This window comes from Curcuma longa, chromosome 14, assembly GCF_044706935.1.
Source record: "Curcuma longa cultivar G26 ecotype Majalengka, Jawa Barat chromosome 14, ITB_CL_G26_1.1, whole genome shotgun sequence".
NCBI lineage: Eukaryota > Viridiplantae > Streptophyta > Magnoliopsida > Zingiberales > Zingiberaceae > Curcuma > Curcuma longa.
Window position 1 is genome coordinate 6914283 of NC_133874.1, and position 22151 is coordinate 6936433.

General features: G+C 37.5%; 1 protein-coding gene and 2 pseudogenes across 1 annotated transcript; 1 reads left to right on the forward strand and 2 right to left on the reverse strand.

The window, feature by feature from the left end:
- Window positions 1-159: 159 nt before the first annotated feature.
- LOC141845256 (ethylene-responsive transcription factor-like protein At4g13040) lies at window positions 160-5601 on the reverse strand (annotated as a pseudogene).
- A 1468-nt stretch (window positions 5602-7069) lies between these two features.
- Window positions 7070-9344, forward strand: LOC141845254 (adenosylhomocysteinase-like). The gene is made up of 3 exons (XM_074733319.1): window positions 7070-7832; window positions 8297-8833; window positions 8902-9344. The coding sequence occupies exons 1-3, from the start codon at window positions 7122-7124 to the stop codon at window positions 9109-9111; spliced, it is 1458 nt and encodes a 485-aa protein (XP_074589420.1). The 5' UTR covers window positions 7070-7121; the 3' UTR covers window positions 9112-9344.
- Window positions 9345-15236: 5892 nt separating this feature from the next.
- Window positions 15237-22129, reverse strand: LOC141845106 (adenine nucleotide transporter BT1, chloroplastic/mitochondrial-like; annotated as a pseudogene).
- Between the last annotated feature and the right edge of the window lie 22 nt (window positions 22130-22151).

A 22151-nucleotide genomic window follows, 5' to 3' on the forward strand; every position in this document is an offset into this window, starting at 1 on the left:
ATATATATATTACAAGTAGATATCATGAGTAAAATGTCCGATGGAATAGGGGTTTGTTGCAAAAATAAATTAATGAAATACTTGTTATCATCATCATCTATCATCTATCATCTATTTATGTGCATAAACTGGCCTCTACTTGGTAAATATGGGTCTTGGTTATGAGACAGGCGTCTCAGGATCAGCATCGACGACGTCGTCATCGTCGGACATAGATGACCGACGAACGCCTCCTTCATACTCCCAGTTAATTTCTGTGATTTTAGTTTTTGACTTGTTTCGCTTCCCTAAACTGAACTTCCTCTAGTATATGGTAAACAAAATCAGTTTTGTAGGGATCTATATGCATCATCAAACAATTTTAATAGCATATACGCAGCAGAAAACAGGATCCCTCCAGAAGATCCATGCGAAAAACATACTCGTTTGACGATTCTACCTACTAGAATCGAGGTTACCTTTGATGCGAGCCTTTCGCAATTCCGACAGCAACTCTTACCTTCAAAGGTTCACGGATCTCAGCACGATCAGTATGTTCGCGCCTCCACGGTATCCACACGAACACTGAGATGGAGAAGAACCAAACTGTGGTGCTAGCCACAAAGGAAGGTTCGGCCAAGGTGGTAGAAGAGAAGAAGAGGGAGAACAAGAGCATCCAACAACCCCTTCATCAAGAGTCTCTCACCCCTTTTTATATCCCACCATGGGATGAAGGGTTTTTAGCTTTTAGTGATCTAAGGAATTAATATTAATTTTCATGCATCTCATGCATGAAGATCTTTCTCTTCCTTTAATGAAGATCATGCATCTCATGCATGATAATCTTTCTCTTCTTTTAAGGAAGATCATGCAGCCTTTTTATGATCATGCATCTCATGCATGATAATCTTTGATGAATTCGAATTTGGCTTGTGTGACTTGAGTCCAACTCGAGTCTCACACAATCTGAGTTGATTTGAGTCCAACTCGAGTCCAACTCAATCCGAATTGACACTAAGGGCTAATTCTAACAAGTTTAACATCGACGGTTCAGCATGGTATTTAGTTGAGCATTGACGACGAACGAGAGAAATAGAAATGAGCTTCATGTTGTGTACTCTTGTTGTTAATTGCACTCCGAGTTAGGGCCAAAAATTCTTCCCAGTCGTATTGCCAAAGCTCTTCTTTCTCCTTCTCTGAAAGCTCAAAATTGGGCTCTCTCCCACACATAAAAGCTGCTCTGTGTTTCCATAACAAACAAACAAACAAGAAAGGAATCACCTGAAAAGTATCTCATCGAGAAAATATCAACAAAAGAAATCATTAAACAGAGAAAGCACCTATTTTATAAGAATTATGGCATTACTACAAGGGCTACCTAAATTACCTGAACTGGATTCTGCTATATATATTGTAGATTGTTGTATGATCTAAACTAGTTCACAGGTCCTTAATTTCCCGTCATAACATTCTAACTACAAGTTCGATAGCTGTTCAGTCTTAATTGTGACATCAACTAGTGAAGATGAAAAAACATGCTCTTGCAGCATCACAGTGAAATTGTCCCTAAGTGAATTTGTTTCTTGTTGATTAATACCTGTCATACAATCGTGCAGCTTCTTCCTGAGATCCAACTGTCCCTAGGTGAATTTGTTTCTTGTCGACTTTTATTGCCGCTTGCCATTTCATGTTCTTAAAATATACACCTCTCATTATGTATGGCTTCAGGTCTTCAGACTGCATTTTCCTATGTCGCTTTCTGCATTTAATTTCTTTGCCTAGAAACAGAAGCAACAAAAAGGGTACCACTTAAACTAAACACTCAAAAGAATCTCAATTGCAATATGTGTGTGTGTGTGTGTGTGTGTGTGTTTGTGTGTTTTGGTGTTGATGAAGAAATGACTTGAAGGTACAGTGACAGTGCCTTTCTCTTTTCTGTTTTCAAATAAATGATTCTGTGAAAAGAAACAGATATAAGTAATGTAACAGTTGGAATATTTGAAAAAGCTAACCAGGGCAGTAATTCTTTGGTTCCTCCATTGACATGCTTGAGTCAGGCATTTGAGGATCCAGGAAATGTTGTCGACTTGTCTTCCTGCAACATAGTACAAGTATGCAGGAATGGTTCACAAACATAAGTAATATATTCTCAACAATATATGCTGCCAAATTAAACTAATGTGATAATGAAATCACAAAATGGGGTTAATTCAACTCAAGATCAGTTCAGCTACTAATTTTTGGCTCTCCTTTATGAGAATCTTTATTTAAAAAAAACAGAAAATACTAGCTCCTCCTAGTGCTCAGGAGCATGCCCTGTTATAGAAGCCACATTGGATTGAGAAACAGAAAAAAGCATCATAAGATAATTTAGGAGACCACTACATGTCTGTGAGTGAAATCTTGTCAGGGAGTTTCTCAGGCTAGGAAAAAAAAAAATCAGAAGCACTATCCATGTATAATTTAGTAACTCTAGATTCTAGAAGATGAGGATAGAACATGTGTTTTAAAAAGAGCTTTAAAGGTCACACATGTATATACCATGAAGGACCTCATTAGATATCCTATATCCATCCCAGCGGTGAGCAAGCTAGAAAGCTCAATATACGGTAGATGCAGGATGCATATGCAAGTAGTAGTGAAGAATGTTTACCATGAGGAGTTTGATCACAAATTCAACGATATATTTGGTTAGATAATCTCCCAAGAGGAGCCATACTTTTGAAACTTTTCATTAGACTTGAGTATAAACACTCATAACTGTAAGGATTAAGCATTTTATTTTATTAAGTTAATAAAAAGGATATGCTATGTGATAGATGCAAAAATTTTATCTATATAGATTGGTTAAATTGAATATTTGAAATGCTATGCAATAGTTCTGAATTTTTTTCTTTATATTGGTTGTTAGGTTGCTTATTTTTATGAAAGTATAATGGATGTAAATTTCAATATGTTATTGTATCTAAGAAACATAGTACAAATGTATGAATGCAGAAGTTTCATCCAATCCATTAAATCATGAACATGGTACAAATGAAAACATAAATAGATCTTATACAAAATAATAATAATAACAAAGGGAAAGGTAAGCCTTAAAAACCTGAAAAATAAATACAAAGATCTAGCAAATTGATCATACCATCTCTTCAAGACTTGTGTCGACTGAAGGAAGAGGATGCACACTATTTAGATTCACATGTGGATTAGAATTGTTGACAGAAATATTACGCTCGATTGGCTTAGGAAGCACAACAGGAAAGGAACTTTTCCCTGCAATATCAAATAGAAATATTTGCTAATTTCCAAGTTTGGCACATCATTTAAGCTCGATCTATGTTTTAAGGAACTCTTAGCTCATTCAGTTACTGAATAAAATACTTCCACTTATGTTGTTCTAAGAGAAGCATGTTACAAACAGAAAATATAAAATCAACCATGTCCATTATGCATTTTCATCATAAAGCTTTTCAATTTCAGTACTTATTGAAGGTAACAAGAGGCCCTCATTAACCAATGTGATAGCTTACTAGACGTCCACAACAATTAAAAGCTTCAAAGAAGACAGAAGAGAAATTTCTCAAAAAAATCAAACTTTTAGAACAAAAATCAGTTTAAAAAAAAAGATTTTGATTAAATATGAAGATTAGCTTTTTCCACAGATAAAAAAGTAAAATTACCATGCATATAAATTTACTACAATAACAACCAACAACAAAAAGCCTTATCCCACTAATTACCTATGCATATAAATTTACTATATTTACAAATTCATGCAGCACAATTGAAAATAGGGGCACAAATCCATTTGGTTCAGCTAAGCAGAGAAGAAATTGAGTAAAGAGTGTTACCGGAACAAAGCCCCAAATATCTTCTTCTTCTTCTTCTTATGCTAACCATGGTTAACTACTCTGCTAATAGTACAAAAGAGAAATTAATGGAAAGAGGAATGTTTTTACAACACTATCAAAAAATATAATGAAAAAAAATAACAGCATCCCATACTATTATTTATTTATTTTAAATGTTTGTTTAGCTAATAGATCAGTAACTTAAGATCAGAGAAGAGAACTTCTTGGAATCTTATTTAGATTTCTTGTATTTCAACAAGTATAATTGGATAGTTACATCTCTATCAACTTTCATCTCCTTCCTATTATGAATCTTAGTTAGATTTCTTGTATTTCAACAAGTATAATTGGATAGTTACATCTCTATCAACTTTCATCTCCTTCCTATCATGAGTTACAAATTAGCTTGATTCTCAGCCCTCGGCACAAACAATTCAGAATTCTGAGGAAAAGTGATCCTGGAGATCATGAATTGTTCAACTCTTTCCTACAAAATATTTTCTCCCAAATGGTGCTTAATATAAACATGAAGGTCATACGCCAATTCTTATGTCTAAGCTAGTTCAGCTAATACTCCAGTAACTAACAAGGCAGTGAAGAGAACTTCTTAAAAGGTCTACCTGAAAAGTTCTTTTTTGTCAACCTGATCAGTATAGATGCACAGTTACATCAACGCCAACTTCGAATAACAAACTACAAGTCAGAGACAACATAATCTCATTCCTCAAGCAATCAATATCATAATACAGAGGAATAGAGATCATGAGTTGGAAATCTCTCTGCTCCTAAGTGTTGCATCATTCCTAATTGGTGCTTTAGGCAACTCAACATGTATTCTCATGATTTGCATAGTACTTCTACATAGTTGTTCTATGGATAGAATTTTAGTCCACACTGAACTGGGGCAAACAAATAAGAGAGAATTTGAAACTGGAAATCTTTTGGAATAATCTAACAGCACCCACGTAAAATACTTTTGCATATTACTGCTAACAGAACTGCATGTGGGCGAGTAAGGAAAAGCCATCAAAGTAAGCAGATTTGCTGACCATGACTGAACTTTACTTCGGTTGCTTACAGTATGCCATGGTACATGCCTCCAAGTCCAAACATAGCACCAGTTCGATTCCTTCCTTCCTAGAACAGGGACTGATCATCGAGAATTTAAGATCACCGAGAACGCCCCCTCGAACAAATTTTTTTTAATAGAGTACCCAGACCACAGCCTCCAAAGCCACTAGGGAACAAAAATTGAAGCTTTGCTCGCGGGGCAAGTTCCCAGGCATCCATGTACTCACCAATCACTAGCACGCACCAATAGCAGCAACTCCAACCACACAGCCAACCCAGCACCCCCGACGACCCAAATCCCCAACCTCCATTCCACGCACCGAAATCAAGGGCCAACCAAAACCAGGCGTCAAGGTGGCGACCAACCCATCAGCAACCCGAGCCCCGAAACGCCTCCCCCCGAGTCCACAACCCATGAACGAACCCGAAAGCAAGCACACGACACCCCGAGAGCCGAACAGAACAGAAAAATTCACAAGGTGGGACCAAGGAGGGCAGTAGATGGCCGCGTACCGGGCTGCGCCGGCGGCCGGCGCAGAGGCGGAGGAGAAGCGCGCAGCGACGGAGGCCGAGGAGGTGGCGGAGAGAAGGCAGGGTCGCATCCACCACCTTCCTTCTCCTTCGCCTTCGCCTTCGCCTTCGCCGTCGCCGTCGATCAACTTTTGTGCATTTTGTTCGTCTTCGGTTCGTTAGAGGCTCGAAAGGACGACGGACGCCTCGGAACTTCCCAGATTACGCTTTTGCCCCTAATCATTAGCGGCTTAACCGAACCGGCCGCGTGAAATTCCGGCCCATAATCGGTACGGAACCGGTTTAATTTACATTAGTAGCTTAAACCCCTTCCAGTTTTGGAATTTTTCTTATTTTTAATATCTTTTTGAATACTTTTATATATTTTTTTTAAAACAAACCTCGTAGATATAAAAAGATAATTTAAATAGGACGAGTTCGGGGGTAGAAATGTACGATGACTACTAAAACTAACTTATTCTCATCCATTAAAATAAATATTTGTAATATTTTAAACTAAAATTACATTTCCAATATTCATTATATTTGTAATATTTGTAACATTCATTTTTTATAATTTTACTCTCAAAGTCAAAAGACAACTTAGAAGCTATACATTTACCAATGAATTCACAATTATAATTCTTTTTGTATCAAATAAATGGAAAAGGAAAAAAATATGAATAGACCAAAGGAGTCAATGGTTGGTGAAGCCATCCAACCATTGAACTCCAACTCTTAACTGCCCAAATTGTTAGGTGTGAATATTTGATTTTCTATTAAAAAAAAAGAAAGATAATAGACTTTTAAAGAAAACTTTATAATTTATAAAAAGATTGTGCCATTGTTGGCCTTGTGTTAAGACCTCTGTTTGATTCAACAATGTTCTTAATTGGTTGCAATTTAACCATTAAGACTTCAAATAGGAGATGTGGAAGGCATTTAGAGGATGCTGAAAGAACTAATAGAATTGTAGGCAAGAGTATTTTTTTAGACTCACGACACACGTAATGATCGGTAAACACTAAGTCAAGTGGCTAACAGACTCGTAAGTAGATCTTGAGCTCATGGTCAAGCGACTAATGAGTTTACGATCACATTGCACAATAATACTTAAATCTAATAATAATTCAAAGCACAATCATAATAAGACGAAAAGGGTAGTCAAAGGAGTAGGTGAATGTTAACATCAACACCAACACTTGTGTTTGTGGATCTCGAATGGTATTTGTCACTTTGCCACAATTGCAATGCAATTTTTTCTTCAAATCTCACCAACCAAATAGGATCATTTTTAAAATTATTATTATTCATTTTGTGTATCTATTGAGTGAGTGATTGGCCACGTTGATATTTGTTTATTAAGAATATTGACTAACGTGAATTTACAATTTATTATTAAAAGAGTATCACATAAAATATATTTTTTATTTTAAAAATAGATTTTTACCGTAATAAAAAGAATGATATTATTTAAAATAATAAATAAAATTTTGCCGTCAGATAATGGCAGTGCGCCCTAAAAACCTACCCCCACAAGGTTACCCCGTCAAATCGGACGGCCAACGTCCCTCAGTTCCTACTCCGTCGTATCTCGACCGTCAGTTGCTCCACTCGTTTCCTATATAGCACCCCCGGTTCCTACTCCAATCGCCGCCTCCTCCTCACTCTCCTTTTCCTGGTCGATCTCGTTTCTTCCAAGCCCTAACGATGGCTCTGATCGTGGAGAAGACGTCGACTGGCCGGGAGTACAAGGTCAAGGATCTCTCCCAGGCGGACTTCGGCCGCCTCGAGATCGAGCTTGCGGAGGTCGAAATGCCCGGCCTGATGGCCTGCCGCTCCGAGTACGGCCCCTCCCAGCCCTTCGCCGGCGCACGGATCTCCGGATCCCTCCACATGACCATCCAGACCGCCGTTCTCATCGAGACTCTCACCGCCCTCGGCGCCGAGGTCCGCTGGTGCTCCTGCAACATCTTCTCCACCCAGGATCACGCTGCCGCCGCCATCGCCCGCGACTCCGCGGCCGTCTTTGCCTGGAAGGGCGAGACGCTCGCTGAGTACTGGTGGTGCACAGAGCGTGCCCTTGACTGGGGCACTGGCGGCGGCCCCGATCTTATCGTCGATGACGGTGGTGACGCCACGCTCCTCATCCATGAGGGGGTCAAGGCCGAGGAAGAGTACAAGAAGAGCGGTAAGTTGCCAGATCCGGCCTCCACCGACAACGCCGAGTTCCAGATCGTGCTCGGTATCATCCGTGATGGGCTCAAGGTCGATCCCAATAAGTACCACAAGATGAAGGAGCGCCTAGTCGGCGTCTCGGAGGAAACAACTACTGGTGTCAAGCGACTGTACCAGATGCAAGACAGCGGCTCCCTCCTCTTCCCCGCCATCAACGTTAATGACTCCGTCACAAAGAGCAAGGTTAGATATGTTCTTCCTGGATCTAGAATTTTGGGCTTCTTACTATTTTTTGTACTTCTCAGACGTTTTCTCCCATTCTCACGCTTTAGATCTCCAGATCTGAGTTGGTTCTTTCCTGTTTACTTTACTTTTGGAATCTGTACCCTTAGTTTAGATCTGGTCTATTTCTACAGTTGCAGTGTTAACATTATCACTGAGTAACTACTCATTTTACTGGTATGCAGTTGTTTTTGGATTTGTTTCACTCAATCGTTGAACATATGAGCAATTTTTGTTCTCATTTGATACTTTGTTGCGGATCTAATATACCTGTGTTCTGGTTGCGGTTATTTTATCTTAATTTTGGTTTCGTAAGGCTCAGATCTACGCTTTCTTTTTTATTTATTTGCGTATTGTTTCTTGCCATGCAAGTTTGGAGATCTCTGACTATTAGTTTTTCTTGTCTCATGACTCTTTAAAAATAGTTCGACAATCTGTATGGGTGCCGCCACTCTCTTCCTGATGGGCTTATGAGGGCTACCGACGTTATGATCGCCGGCAAGGTTGGCGTGGTCTGTGGTTATGGAGATGTCGGCAAGGGTTGCGCCGCTGCTCTGAAGCAGGCAGGTGCCCGTGTCATCGTCACCGAGATCGACCCCATCTGCGCTCTCCAGGCCCTGATGGAGGGCATCCCTGTTCTCCCCCTGGAGGATGTTGTCGCCGAGGCCGACATCTTCGTCACCACCACCGGAAACAAAGACATCATTATGGTGGATCACATGAAGAAGATGAAGAACAATGCCATCGTATGCAACATTGGCCACTTCGACAACGAGATCGACATGCACGGGCTCGAGACCTACAAAGGCGTCAAGCGCATCACCATCAAGCCCCAAACCGATCGCTGGGTCTTCCCCGAGACGAACTCCGGCATCATTGTTCTCGCAGAGGGCCGTCTCATGAACCTTGGCTGTGCCACTGGCCATCCCAGCTTCGTCATGTCCTGCTCCTTCACCAACCAGGTATCAAATTCGGTACTTTTCCGCTATCTATCTATACAGTAACTAAATCGGGGAACAAATCTCGGCAGGTGATTGCCCAGCTTGAGTTGTGGAAGGAAAGGAAAAGCGGGAAGTATGATCGGAAAGTGTACGTGCTGCCTAAGCATCTGGACGAGAAGGTTGCGGCTCTGCACCTGGGTAAGCTGGGAGCCAAGCTCACCAAGCTCACACCAGATCAGGCAGCGTACATCCATGTCGCCGTTGAAGGCCCCTACAAGCCTGCTCACTACAGGTACTAGTGTGCCATTTCGGCCTGAGATGGTACCGGAATCGCCAAGGCAGCAGCAGTCTTTGCCAGGGATCGGAGTGACGCTGAAATTATCTTGCTTGATTTACCTTCTACCTTTCTGTTTTTGCTATTTCCGATGGAGTTCTATTTCATTTTGAATTGGATGAGGAATGCTTTGGCCAAGCTTCGGAACTGAATAATTCTTCAAGCGACGGCCTTCTAGTACTTCTTCCTTGTTGTCAACCTACTATGTGATGTCTATTTTGAGGATTTTCCATGTCACAAACACATTCATTTTGAGCCCTACAAGCAAAAAAAAAAACAAGCAAAAAAAAAAAAAAGAAGGCGGCTTAGGACTACATAGAAAGAAAGGAAACTTGACATAAAGAAGCAAGTCATACTACTTGGCCAAACCTCAATCTACTTTAATTGAGTTGCTTGGCTTTAAACTGAGGTGAGCTTCAATATGGACAAAGGAAGCATGAGCTAGAGAACTTCTATGCTTGTTTTGATTCTGCTCATTACATGCACTAAGATGATATAGCTAGAATTAAGTTTAATAAAAAAAATCAAATTGAATCGATTATTGCACGTTTCCCTAAAATATTTATTAGTATCAAGCAAGCGATGCTATGTCCGCCTTCTGTACTATTGCACATCAACTGTCGGTTTAATTAAATGATCATGCGCTGGAATTAGGCAGAGTGTAACGTGGAAAGTTATATTCTTTTTTAATGACACTGGATGATCATTTCACTTGGTAAGTTGGTTAAATAAAAATATTATATAACAATTTTATTCAAAATTAGTATATAGTTTAATTTAAAATTTTTTGATCATTTAAAAGCAAATGTACACCAATAACAGCCTTCTATAGTTATTTATATTTTAAATACAAATTATGAAATAAAATAGTCAATACTATTTTTTTAACTAAAATTATTAGATGATCATTTTTGAATCATTTATCCATTTTAAAAATATAAATGAATTTTATATTCTTATAAAGTTATCTATATTTTTAGATTTAAAATTCAAATAATAAAAATAATTTTTCAAAAAATATATAATTTTTTTAAATTTAGATTTTTTATCATTTAAAATTTCTAATAGAATATAATATATTTACGGCCTAACAATTCAGTTGAAGTGTCATTTTCATATTTAAAAAATATTTTTTTTAATATTTTAGTTTTTTTTTAAAAACATTTGTAATTTTTGCCCACTAACTTATTGCGTACTACTTTATATATTCCATTTCAAACGCATTTAGAACCGTGATCTTGACAGCCAGTTTTCTTGTTTTTTTTTTTCCTTCTTTTTCTTCTTCGAGCTTATTTCTGTCGGTGCCACAATCATTTGTCTTCAACATATCGAAAAGCTAGCCGCTCTTTCGCTCAGATCACACCCATACAAAATAATTACAACAACAAATAAATAGAATAGAAACGCGTACGCACGTCAAGGATTGAAGATGAACGATCAACACACAGCTGCACAGTACCGAGTAGATTAGCTATTTCAAGAACGTCAAGTTAAAATAATTAATCTCCATACTTTTTAAAAAAAAGCATTAATTAAAAATTATTTTAATAGATATATTATCGAATAATACAGTTGGATGAGTGGGACAGCTTCTCTTTCATTCACATGGTTGTCTCTTTCGATCCGAATAGGTTAAACCAATCCATTTCAAATACACTCGTGCATGTCTTTTAATAATCCTTCTCAATTACAAAGAACTTGTTCTTGGTAAAACACTCTTTATATATTTTTTAAAATATCTTAATTAAATATACCATTAATTTGGTCACGGGATATATTTTAATTTTTTTTTGAATCGCTCGATCACTATATATGAAAACATAAATGATTTTCAATATTCTTTAAAAAAAATGCATTTATATCTTTAATTTAAATTTTTAATAAAAATAACTATTTTTATAATGTTTAAATTTTAATTTTGAAAGAAAATATTTTTAATAAAATTTTGAAACTTTTTTTGAAATTTATAATTTAATAGTATTAACAAAAAATTATATTACTATAGCTCATGAGATCATGAATTAAGCAGTCAATTTATTTTTTTTAAATATTGAAAGAAGGTATAACAACTAAAGCAAATAGTTTAAGTGTATTTATGACATAACAATTTAGATAAAATTAATGTCATATTCATATTTTTTTTAAAAATATTTCAAATGTATTTATGACAGCGCATGCAATTCACACCGAATAGTTTAGTTTCAAGAACGTCGTAGAATTAAGAGAGAAGGAATTATCCATCAATTGCAGTGCCTGATAGCCCTCCGTCGAAGAGTCAAAGGAAAATATTCGATATTAATAATTTAAATAAATAAAATAAAATAAAACAATAGAAAGTTAATGTATTTTTATGAATAAAAATTTATTATAATTATAGTTTATATATACATACCTTTATATATATAGTAGTATGAAAAATTTATTTGATCTTAAAATCATGCTGATCTTAAAATTATGAATCTAGATTTAACCTTAATTAATTTTTTATTCAAAGTATACCCATTAATTATGGATATATTTTATTTTAATTTTAAGTTGATTTAAATAATACAACAGTGGCGGCTGGAGGGATCATGAACAACGGTAGTAGTCTTGACCGCAGGACTGCTGGGGTGAGGAGGTTCTGACCATCCCACCACAGTTGCTCGGCTTGCCGTTGTTAGATGGACAGGTCGGCTTATTTGGATTCAGAACTCGATTGCCGACACCGGAGCCACTTCCGTCGGCGAGGAGTCTTCTGTTGATCTCTGAATCGAACTGAAACTCCTCCGCGTCCTCCTCCACTTCCACTCTACTGCATCGGCGACCGCCGCCCTCCGTCTCGTTGCAGGCCGCAGTCGATCGCCCGGGAGAAGCGGCGGCGGCGGCGGCTGGTTTCCAGCATGGTAGTACCGCAAAAAGAAAGAGGAGGAGGAGGAAGAAGAAGAAGAAGGAGGAGGAGGAGGAGGCTGCTCTGCTGTTGCTTCTCATTGCAATGCTGTTTGGTGAGGATTCATTATCATCTTCTCAATGACCATATATAGATGTAGATATAGATATGGATATGTGAATGAATGAAAATAATAATAATTATTATAATAAATAAAATTAAAATACAGTAAAAATGAGATTTTTTTTTGTTGACTTGCTAGCATTTTTTATTGTCTAACATTCAATTAATCTTGATATGTCAAGGCTTCACACAACTAATTTGAATTTTTTTTTTGTTATATATTAATTAAACATTGAAATCCAATTTGAATCTTAATGAACTTGATCAATTTTAACTTGATCAATTTTAACCAGAAATCAATTACACCAATTGACGGTATATTGATCCATGCGTGTATAATTCAACCACCAGTATAGTAGAATAATTGGTTTCATCTTGAATGTAAAATCCACTAGTAAAATTTACCGTGCCTATTTGTCATTTTTATTTTTGATGATTTTCATTTTTCAGAATAAAACCATTAAATTTGCAATATAACTTAATTGGCACTAGAAAGGCAAGTTCTGATCTGCCATTCGATTTTTTTATTTTTTGCCCGGTAACTTTTGAATCCTTCTCAATTACAAAGAACGTCTTCTTTTTGGTAAAATAATCTTCATACTTAAAAAAAAAATAGCATTAATTTAAAATTATTTTAATAGATATATTATCGAATAATACAGTTGGATGAGTGGGACTGCTCCTCTTCCATTCACGTGGTTGTCTCTTTGGATCTATTGAATAGGTTGAACCAATCCATTGTCTTATCAATCATAGAGAATTAATTCTTTCAAGATAGTTCGGTATCGTAATTTATCTCCCTTTTGTAAAATTTTAAGACGGACGGTGAAAAATATAAACGAGCCCCATCTTAGGTTATTTGAGTTTTAGCTTGAGGCCCGACAAAGTTGAGAAGGAACTATAATTCAGATTTACGATGGAAGAAAGAAAAAAAATACAAGAGAAAGAGGAAGACAATCCAAAATGACGGCATTAGAATCGATCTTAATTAACCCATGGTCCGAGATCAATCTGGTAGGTTAGCAGTCTCCATCATTGATGGACAGGCACATGTGCGATGAGCATTATTATGCAATAATGCAGGTCTTGTCAATAAGAAATTAATTATATTAATTGTCAGTATGTTTTTCTTTCTTGTTCGATCGAGCTTCTTTGTGTCGGTGCCAAAATCATAAATTTTTTTAATTTACTCTTCAATTTCCAAATTTTTAGCACAAGATAGAATAGAAACGCAGTACGTACGTCGAGGACTGAAGATGAAGGATTAATCAATGGATGATAATTAACGGCGCCGGGGTTCTCCATCGATTGCAGTGGCGGCCGGAGGGATCATCAAGCTCGGCAACCGTAAATAGGTAAGCAACCTCGGCCGGGTTTCTTGTCGGAACGCGCAGCACAGTTGTACGGCTTGCCGTTTTTACTATAACAGGCCGGCTTGTTTGCGCCCAGACCACCATAACTGAGTCCGCGGGGGTCACTTCCGGCGCCGAGGAGTCTTCTGTTGATCTCTGAATCGAACTGATCAAACTCCCCCGCGTCCTCCTCCACTGATCTGCATCGGCGTCCGCCGCCCTCTGTCTCGTCGCAGGCCGCCGTCCATAACCCAGGAGAAGCGGCGGCGGCGGCGGTCGGTTTCCAGCTTGGTAGTACCACAAAAAGAAAGAGGAGGAGGAAGAAGGAGGCTGCTCTGCTGTTGGTCCCCATTGCGCAATGATTCATTTCTCTTTTCTTCAGCATAAAAAGTGAAATTCGCCGTCTGATTCCATACAGTCGCAGACATACTCACTTCATGAGTAAGATAAATTAAAAAATTACAGTTAATCATGATTATATATATATATATATATAGAAATACTATACTGCAAAATGAGGAATGCGTGATCCGTGTACAACACCCGTGATCTATCGCTGCTGCTGCCACTCTCGCTGCGCCGTCCGGCCACCGCCCTCGCCGCACTGTCTGGCCACCGTCGGCCTCTCCCTCGGGCATGATCGACGCACAATTCACCGGCGCTCCATCCGACATCGGATTCCGACCGGATAGTGATCGGAATCTGGTATAATTTGGTCAGAAACAATCGTCCCCACTGCGCGGCCACTGTCGACGACGATCGGGCTGGCCGAATCGTGACCGAAATATTCGATCGAAATTCGACGTCGGACGACTTACTCATTCATGAGTAAGATAAATTAAAAAATTATAGTTGATCATAATTATATATATATATATAAATACTATACTGCAAAATGAGGAATGCGTGATCCGTGTACAACACCCGTGATCTATTGCTGCTGCTGCCACTCTCGCTGCGCCGTCCGGCCACCGCCCTCGCCGCACTGTCTGGCCACCGTCGGCCTCTCCCTCGGGCATGATCGACGCACAATTCACCGGCGCTCCATCCGACATCGGATTCCGACCGGATAGTGATCGGAATCTGGTATAATTTGGTCAGAAACAATCGTCCCCACTGCGCGGCCACTGTCGACGACGATCGGGCTGGCCGAATCGTGACCGAAATATTCGATCGAAATTCGACGTCGGACGACTTACTCATTCATGAGTAAGATAAATTAAAAAATTATAGTTGATCATAATTATATATATATATATAAATACTATACTGCAAAATGAGGAATGCGTGATCCGTGCACAACACCCGTGATCTATTGCTGCTGCTGCCACTCTCGCTGCGCCGTCCGGCCACCGCCCTCGCCGCACCGTCTGGCCACCGTCGGCCTCTCCCTCGGGCATGATCGACGCACAATTCACCGGCGCTCCATCCGACATCGGATTCCGACCGGATAGTGATCGGAATCTGGTATAATTTGGTCAGAAACAATCGTCCCCACTGCGCGGCCACTGTCGACGACGATCGGGCTGGCCGAATCGCGACCGAAATATTCGATCGAAATTCGACGTCGGACGGAGCACCAGCAAGTGGCGCATCAATCGCGCCCGAAGTGACGGCCAGCGGTAATCGAACGGCGCAGCAAGGGCAACGACAACCGCAGTGGATCACGAGTGTCGCGCACAGATCATGCAGCACAGGTCGCGCAGCTTAACAATTTCATATATATGATCTCTAAACGATAAGAAATTAGTAGAATTTGTTTGCAACAATCTTTATATCATAGTTTAGAAGACAACAAGATAATTTTGATCCACATTCAATGGATCACAAGGTAAAAAAAATAAAGAAGAAAAAAGAAAGAAAATTCTCCATGTAAATATCTAAATCTCAAACAGCTCCAGTTTGAGCTAAAAAATGTAATGTCGAACCAAAAACCTTCCGAAAGAGAAGCTTAAATCTCACACTCGAGTGTCTTCTTGTTATGCATCATTCTGATCATCGATCAAGATCTTCTTGCAAGCCTCATAGCACATGAATGAGATCCCGGCGGCCGGTACCAACTTCATACAGCTTGGCCCCAGACCTTTGTAAAGCCCCCCGACTCCCTCCTGTTCCAGTATGCTCAGAAGAGCGTGAAGCATGTTCTTGTAGACCTGCCTGCCTCCTACAGCTCCGACCTGCATATGCTTCCGAGCAACTTCAAGAGGAAAAGTAGCACTGCTCGAAATAGCACCGGCGGCCGAACCGATCAGCAGGGTGGCGATGTTTCCTATTTCATCTTTTTTGAAGGTCTTCCTGTAAAGTTTCTTCAAGGAGTCATATGCAAAGTAATTGGTGGCAGCATATGGCACGACTCCTATGAGGCTCGGAGTGAGACCTCTGAAGAGCTCTGCAGGACCTTCCTCTTGAACAATTTTCACAAGCGCATGGAGAAGATTGTCGTAAACGTCTCTCTGCACGAGAAACAGGAATTAGATGGAAGATGATGCAAGTGTTGTACTGATATCGTGATGGCTGTCACCAACCTGTATGGTTAATCGCGTCTTTAGTAGTTCCAAAGGATATGTGCACAGGGTTGAGCTGACTCCGGCAAATGCCCCAGCAACCAATGAGGGGGGAATTGGAATCTTCGGCTGTTCGCCTTCCTTGGGAGTCAAAACCTTCTTCGCTGTATCAAAAGCGAATAGCTGCAACGAGATACAAAGAATGATACGGATGAGACGATAAAGAAAAACAATTAGCATGCATGAACCTGGGGAAAATGTGAAGAATAGAAGAAAACAATTAATCATATAGCTATAAACACTGAGAAGAAGAAGAAGAACACACAAGACATCACTAGGCAGGTTGCAGACTCGTGAAACATTGTGTTATCATTGTTCATCTAAATTTGCACCATCTACATACCACAAAAATCACTCAATCCACATGCTAATAGCGTTTCATTGATCTGCATAGCGAAAAAAAAGGCACATCCTAGCTCATGCACAAAAATCTATTTCAATGTGGCCATATTCATCTATTCACCTACAGAACAACAAGCAGATGTGATACTACCAGTTTTGCTCTCCGTCAATTGTTTTCTTAGTACATGGATTACAAAATCCTACAATACTGTACCACAACAGGCTCATCAAAATTCAAAGCATAGCGCTAAATGATGGCTGCTGAAATATCTGAAAGATTTAGTTTGCAGATAAGCAAAATATTGAATAGGAACAAAAAAATCATGTGATTTAAGCATTCGCATAAATAAAGTCAATAAAATTGCAGTCCACAAATAAGGATGTATGGCCAACCACTCCACAAAATGATTAGGACAGATTAGAAAAATATAGAAGGGAGGGTTCAGCGTGTTAATGGTAATGAATGCCTAGATGCTGAAGAAAATGGCATATGTTGCATTATCAAACAATTTTTTAATATTATACACACACACACACACACACACACATATATATACATATATATCATTGAAAGCAAGAAGTTTTTTGTGCCAGAGAAGAACTAGAAAGGCTAAATTCATTAGTTATACAACAACAGTTTACTAATGATTACTATGGAAATGGAAGAAACAAGTATGTCATTTTATGGAATTAAGAAACAAGTACTTAACATCTCATGTAATAGAAAAGTAGATCGTATGCTGGTCTCCAAGATAGTACATATCACTATATACATTAAGTGATTCATTCTATCAACTCTAATTGTAGGTAGTGTCAAAGTACTAGTTTCTTATGATTATCTTCAAATTAGTGGCTACTAATGTCATCGCCATCATCAAGTTATGTTTGACCCAATTATTTGAGACCGGCTATACGAATCTTAACTATTCCATCAATCCTTTTCTAGGTAATAAAACCACATTTCATGTATTCAGTTTTTGATTTCTTATATCAAAACCTTTTACTTTCTGAAATATTCTCCACAAATAAAACTTCGACTTTAATGTAATTACAATCTCATCAGTTAACACAAAGTCGTTTTGCATAACATTCACCAAGAAAGTTCTTCGTGATTGCTAATCAATGTATAAACGATAGTTAACTATGAGTTCAAAAGAGGTGATAAAGAGTTGCAAGATCAAAGATATTTGTTTCAAACTTTTAATGGTCATAATTGTTGCTAAAAGAAAAAATTCTCCAACTTCCAGAGCATTCCAAGAATCAAGAAAACTAAAATTTATCAAAAGCATGATGTAAAATATCAACCCTTGTTTTCCAATTTTTTCCATAAATTTTAGTTTGTTTCTTCCTTATTTTCTACCACAATCTAAGTTTCTTCATTAAGATTTTCCAAATGTTGTCTCCAGTTGAATGAACTTAGGTCTCAACATTTGTAATCTAATAAGCATAGGTAGAAATGCTTTGAAAACCTCATTGGCATTCAACATTTACAACAAGCCTACGAGGAATGGTTAAATATACTCCTAACTGAACAGCAAGTCAACGAGTATAATTGTGTACTATTAGGACTCCATTGCTAGTTTAGACATCTATACATAGTACTTTCATTAATCAAATAAAATACCTAGGATAGTAATTCAAGTTTCTTTTTATAGTACAAAAAGTTCCAGGTGTTTATCCATTAACTTGCATAAGTTCATAGCCAGAAACATCATTCACGTGAAAATTGCTAACTTATCAATATGAAAATTCCAAATCAAATATGCTAACAAAAACACAGGAGAGGCAACCAAAAAGGCAGAAACCATATTATTTGAGTAACACCCTAGGAATGACAAAATGAATATACAACCATACAGAAGAAGCAAGCAAATGCAATAAAACCAATACAAGGAACAGGTATTAATCAAACATGATATTTAAGTTATAAATCTTCCTGTAAATATAATTAAGAAAAGTAAACATGATGAAAACATTTATCTCATCTAGGAAAAAACACAAACTATAATTAGCATTTGTTTTAATCAATAGGACAATGTTATACTCAAAGAAGTAGAAAGGAACAATAGTGGGACATTCAACCTGAAGATAGATATTAAACTAAAAGAGAATATGGTTGCAATCAACATTATATCCCTCACCTCAATGGCCTTGCTGGGGGCAACACGGATGACATTGACAAAATTACCACGAAAGAGGCCCGTCCACCCCTCTGTCTTCATAATAGTCTGGAAAACTTCTGTCGTTGAGTTCCCATTGCTCCCAACCATAAGATGTGTCCTAATTGTTTCCAGAGGTGCAACACAAGTCCGTGACACTGCACCAGCAATTCCTCCACTAAGCAATCTTCTCAAATGAGGATTCCCGACTTTAATTCTTACTTTCAGTATGTTTTTCTTCTTTTTAACCAAAGCTTCTTCCACATAACTGGTCACATCCCCGGTGGGCTCCGGGAGTCCCAACAACCTGATAACCTGCCTCAGGTGTCACACTAGGAGATTTTGAAGACACCCCAAGCCCGACTCCCATCTGACCAACACTCGCAAACAATCCACCGGAGGGAAACAAACCGTCATGGAAACCCAGTTCTGGGAAAGGTTGAAGAGGCCAGCCACTATTCTTCTCGACCGCTTGCAATCTCTTATCTGCCATTGCTATCACAGCAGAACTCCAAGTTCGCGTTGTGATTCAGAATATTACAACTTTCAAAATCATCGCTCTTGGGCTCTTATAGATAGGGACAGAACGAGGCAGCCAATGCAGCAAATTCAAGTTTTTTTTTTCACCAAATATGCGAAAGAAATCAAGGGAAGAACTTGTCTTCAGCAGATTCTGCGGGAAAACAAAGAAACAGTAAAATGCAGATTCAGTAGGAGAAATGATAAAATCCCAACAAAATAATTGGGGTCTATTAGCAAAGAAACACACGAAAAATTCCGTTTTTCGGCGAAAACGGGCAACAGGATGAACAAGTTAAAACCAAAAATCACAAAATTGATTGAAAGAATCGCACCAACATACTCGGATCCATTAAAACAAGCGAGTAAAAAAACAATCTTTCACAAAAACATCCGTCAAAACCTAAAAGCGTTCAAACAAATAAATAGCCGAGCATATGACAATCACCTGCGTTTTTCCAGAGAAAAAAAAATTGAATCGGCCGATCCGAAATCAGCGCGAGCACTTCCCCGGCCGACCTAGTCCGCGTCTCCCTCGTCGATCTCGCGGTGGGTTGGCGAGCGATGGAAGGGGCGGCGGGCGAGAGAGGGAATAAAAAGCAGAGCACCAAACGCGACCTGATCAATACGCACGGCGTGCGCTGTATATATTTATTGATGAACGGGTGAGGATCTAATTGCCATTTTCTAATTAATTTTGGAGTTTTTCGTTAATTAATCATGTAATTAAGGAAACCACAAGAACCTTTCCGAAAAATATTTATGTTACCAAAAAATAAAAATCAATTTTTATGTTTTTTTATTCAAAGACTGAGTATCGTAAAATCGAAAGAATTTAAAATGTGAAATAACTTTTTAAATAGTTTTTAAAATCATTAAAGGAGTTTCCTATTTTATTTAAATTTAGTAATCTCTAGAAGAAAAAATAATAATAAATAATCCAATTGTTTAATTTGTTTGGTCCGGTTTAATTTTCATTGGATCGGAAAAATATAGAGTTGGTCAAGGTGAACCGGATGAACATTGCAAATTGGGAATGGTCAACGATCGTACAGTGAAGGAATCGTGACGAGTTATACGTTGACTTGATTCGGTGGAGTCAAAGTTAAGTAGGGCACTTCGTCCCTCCGTTGAAGCGCCGTGCTAAATCGGCCAAACAGTCGGTCAACGCGCGTTTTATATAAAAAATTAAATGTGACATAAAAATAAAAATGAAATATAAACAAATACACGTGAATTAAGAGAAGAATTAGAGTGAAAGTGTCATTACAAATGGTTTTTAAATTTCACTTCCAGATAAAGTATTACTAAATTATATTTTAAATAATATCAAATTATATTATTATAAGTATTATTTAATTATAACTTAGGCGATTCTAAATTATATTCTGTATGCTATTAAATTTTTATAAGTTCTATTATTAAATTGTATTTTAAGTACTATTAAGTTATATTTTAGGTAGCATTATAAAATAGATAAAAAAAATCAAAAGTACATTCCAACTTTAGAAAGATCAATGCATACTCTTTTTCAAAAATAAATAAATAAATTGATATCCCAACAGTGATTTTATTTTAAAAATACCTCTTGACTTAATACTATTATAGCAGCTACTAGTAATTGCTACAACGTCTAAAATCTATCTAATAATTACTAAAATATAGAAAAATTATTCAATAACTGTTACAATATATAACAGTAGAGTGAGTTTAAGATTTAAAATTTACACCGTGTAGAAACTATCAAATAGCTGCTATAACGTGTAGAAACCTATCTAGTGGTTATTACAACGTATATAAAGTGAGTTTAAGATTTATGATTGTAGCAGCAATATAATAACTTCTATAACTGATTTATAGTAATTTTGATAAAGTTTAAATAATTTTGACCAAGTTGATAAATAATATTTTAATATAATATTATTTCAAAAATTCTAAATTCACTCTAAATATGTTGTAGCAGCTACTGAGTAACTTCTACACAATATTAATTCTAAACTCATCCTAAATAAGTTATAACAACTACTAGATAGCTTCTACACAATATAAATCTAAATTCACCTAAACACATTGTAACAACTACTAAGTAACTTCCACACGCTGTAGCGTAGTAGCTAATCAATAACTTCTATATATTTTAGAGACTATCCGATAGCTTCTACATATATAGGCAGCTACAACAATACTAGATCAAGAGGTATTTTAGAAATAAAATCATTGAAGGTATACCCATTTGACTTTAATTAAAAATAGGACGCTCTTCTAACGATTTTGTAAATGATGAATGTCCATTTGATTTTTATCATTATAAAATTATATTTTAGATGGTAAAATGTTATTAGATTTAATATAATATTTTAAAATTGATACACAAATTTATTTTAAAATTAGGTATAGAAATACATTTTTTATACATGATATCTATGCGATTCTTTTCTAAATCATGCACTCCTCTTAGGTATGCACGGACCTAGAGTATGAATATATATGTCTCAGAATAGTGAAAGCTATATCAAAGAGAAAAAACTTTATAAAAAATCTAAATAATTATTGAATAAATCTCACATGCAATTTCCACAATAGAAGAGTATATCAATCATAAACAAACAATAATTTAGAATTATTTTAAAATTTGATTTAATATCTCATGGAAAAAATATCAATTAAATCTATAATGTTAAGAAATTCTAAATATGAAATATACGTGTAGATTACCTAGAATCAAAGTTGAAGTCGTTGTCCACTATCCAAGAGAATAAAAAATTTGTTGGGATCATGTCAAATCGCACTGGGAAGGAGTCCATGTTCATCCTTCTACCTGATAAACAAGAACATCATCAACGTTTGGATAAACAAAGTGGAAGCCTAAAAAGATATGACGTTTGTGCTCAAACCACACGCGCATGAAGATGAAGAGCAAATGCCAAGGTCAATTGACTGATCTCTTTCAATTTTCAAACTCACCTCCACCATCACTATCCCATCGAATCCAATGAGGTAACTCGAACGTGATGAGACCATAATCCACACCATCGCTGGCAGTCAGTTTCATATCTTGGTTGTGCACGGCTAGAAAT

What these genes read in the sequence shown, in the direction of transcription:
- LOC141845254 (XM_074733319.1), top strand. Translation starts at nt 7,122, where the DNA reads ATGGCTCTGATCGTGGAGAAGACGTCGACTGGCCGGGAGTACAAGGTC. An exon ending in ACTCCGTCACAAAGAGCAAG is followed by an intron (nt 7,833 to 8,296) that starts GTTAGATATGTT and finishes CTTTAAAAATAG; the next exon opens with TTCGACAATCTGTATGGGTG. An exon ending in CCTGCTCCTTCACCAACCAG is followed by an intron (nt 8,834 to 8,901) that starts GTATCAAATTCG and finishes AAATCTCGGCAG; the next exon opens with GTGATTGCCCAGCTTGAGTT.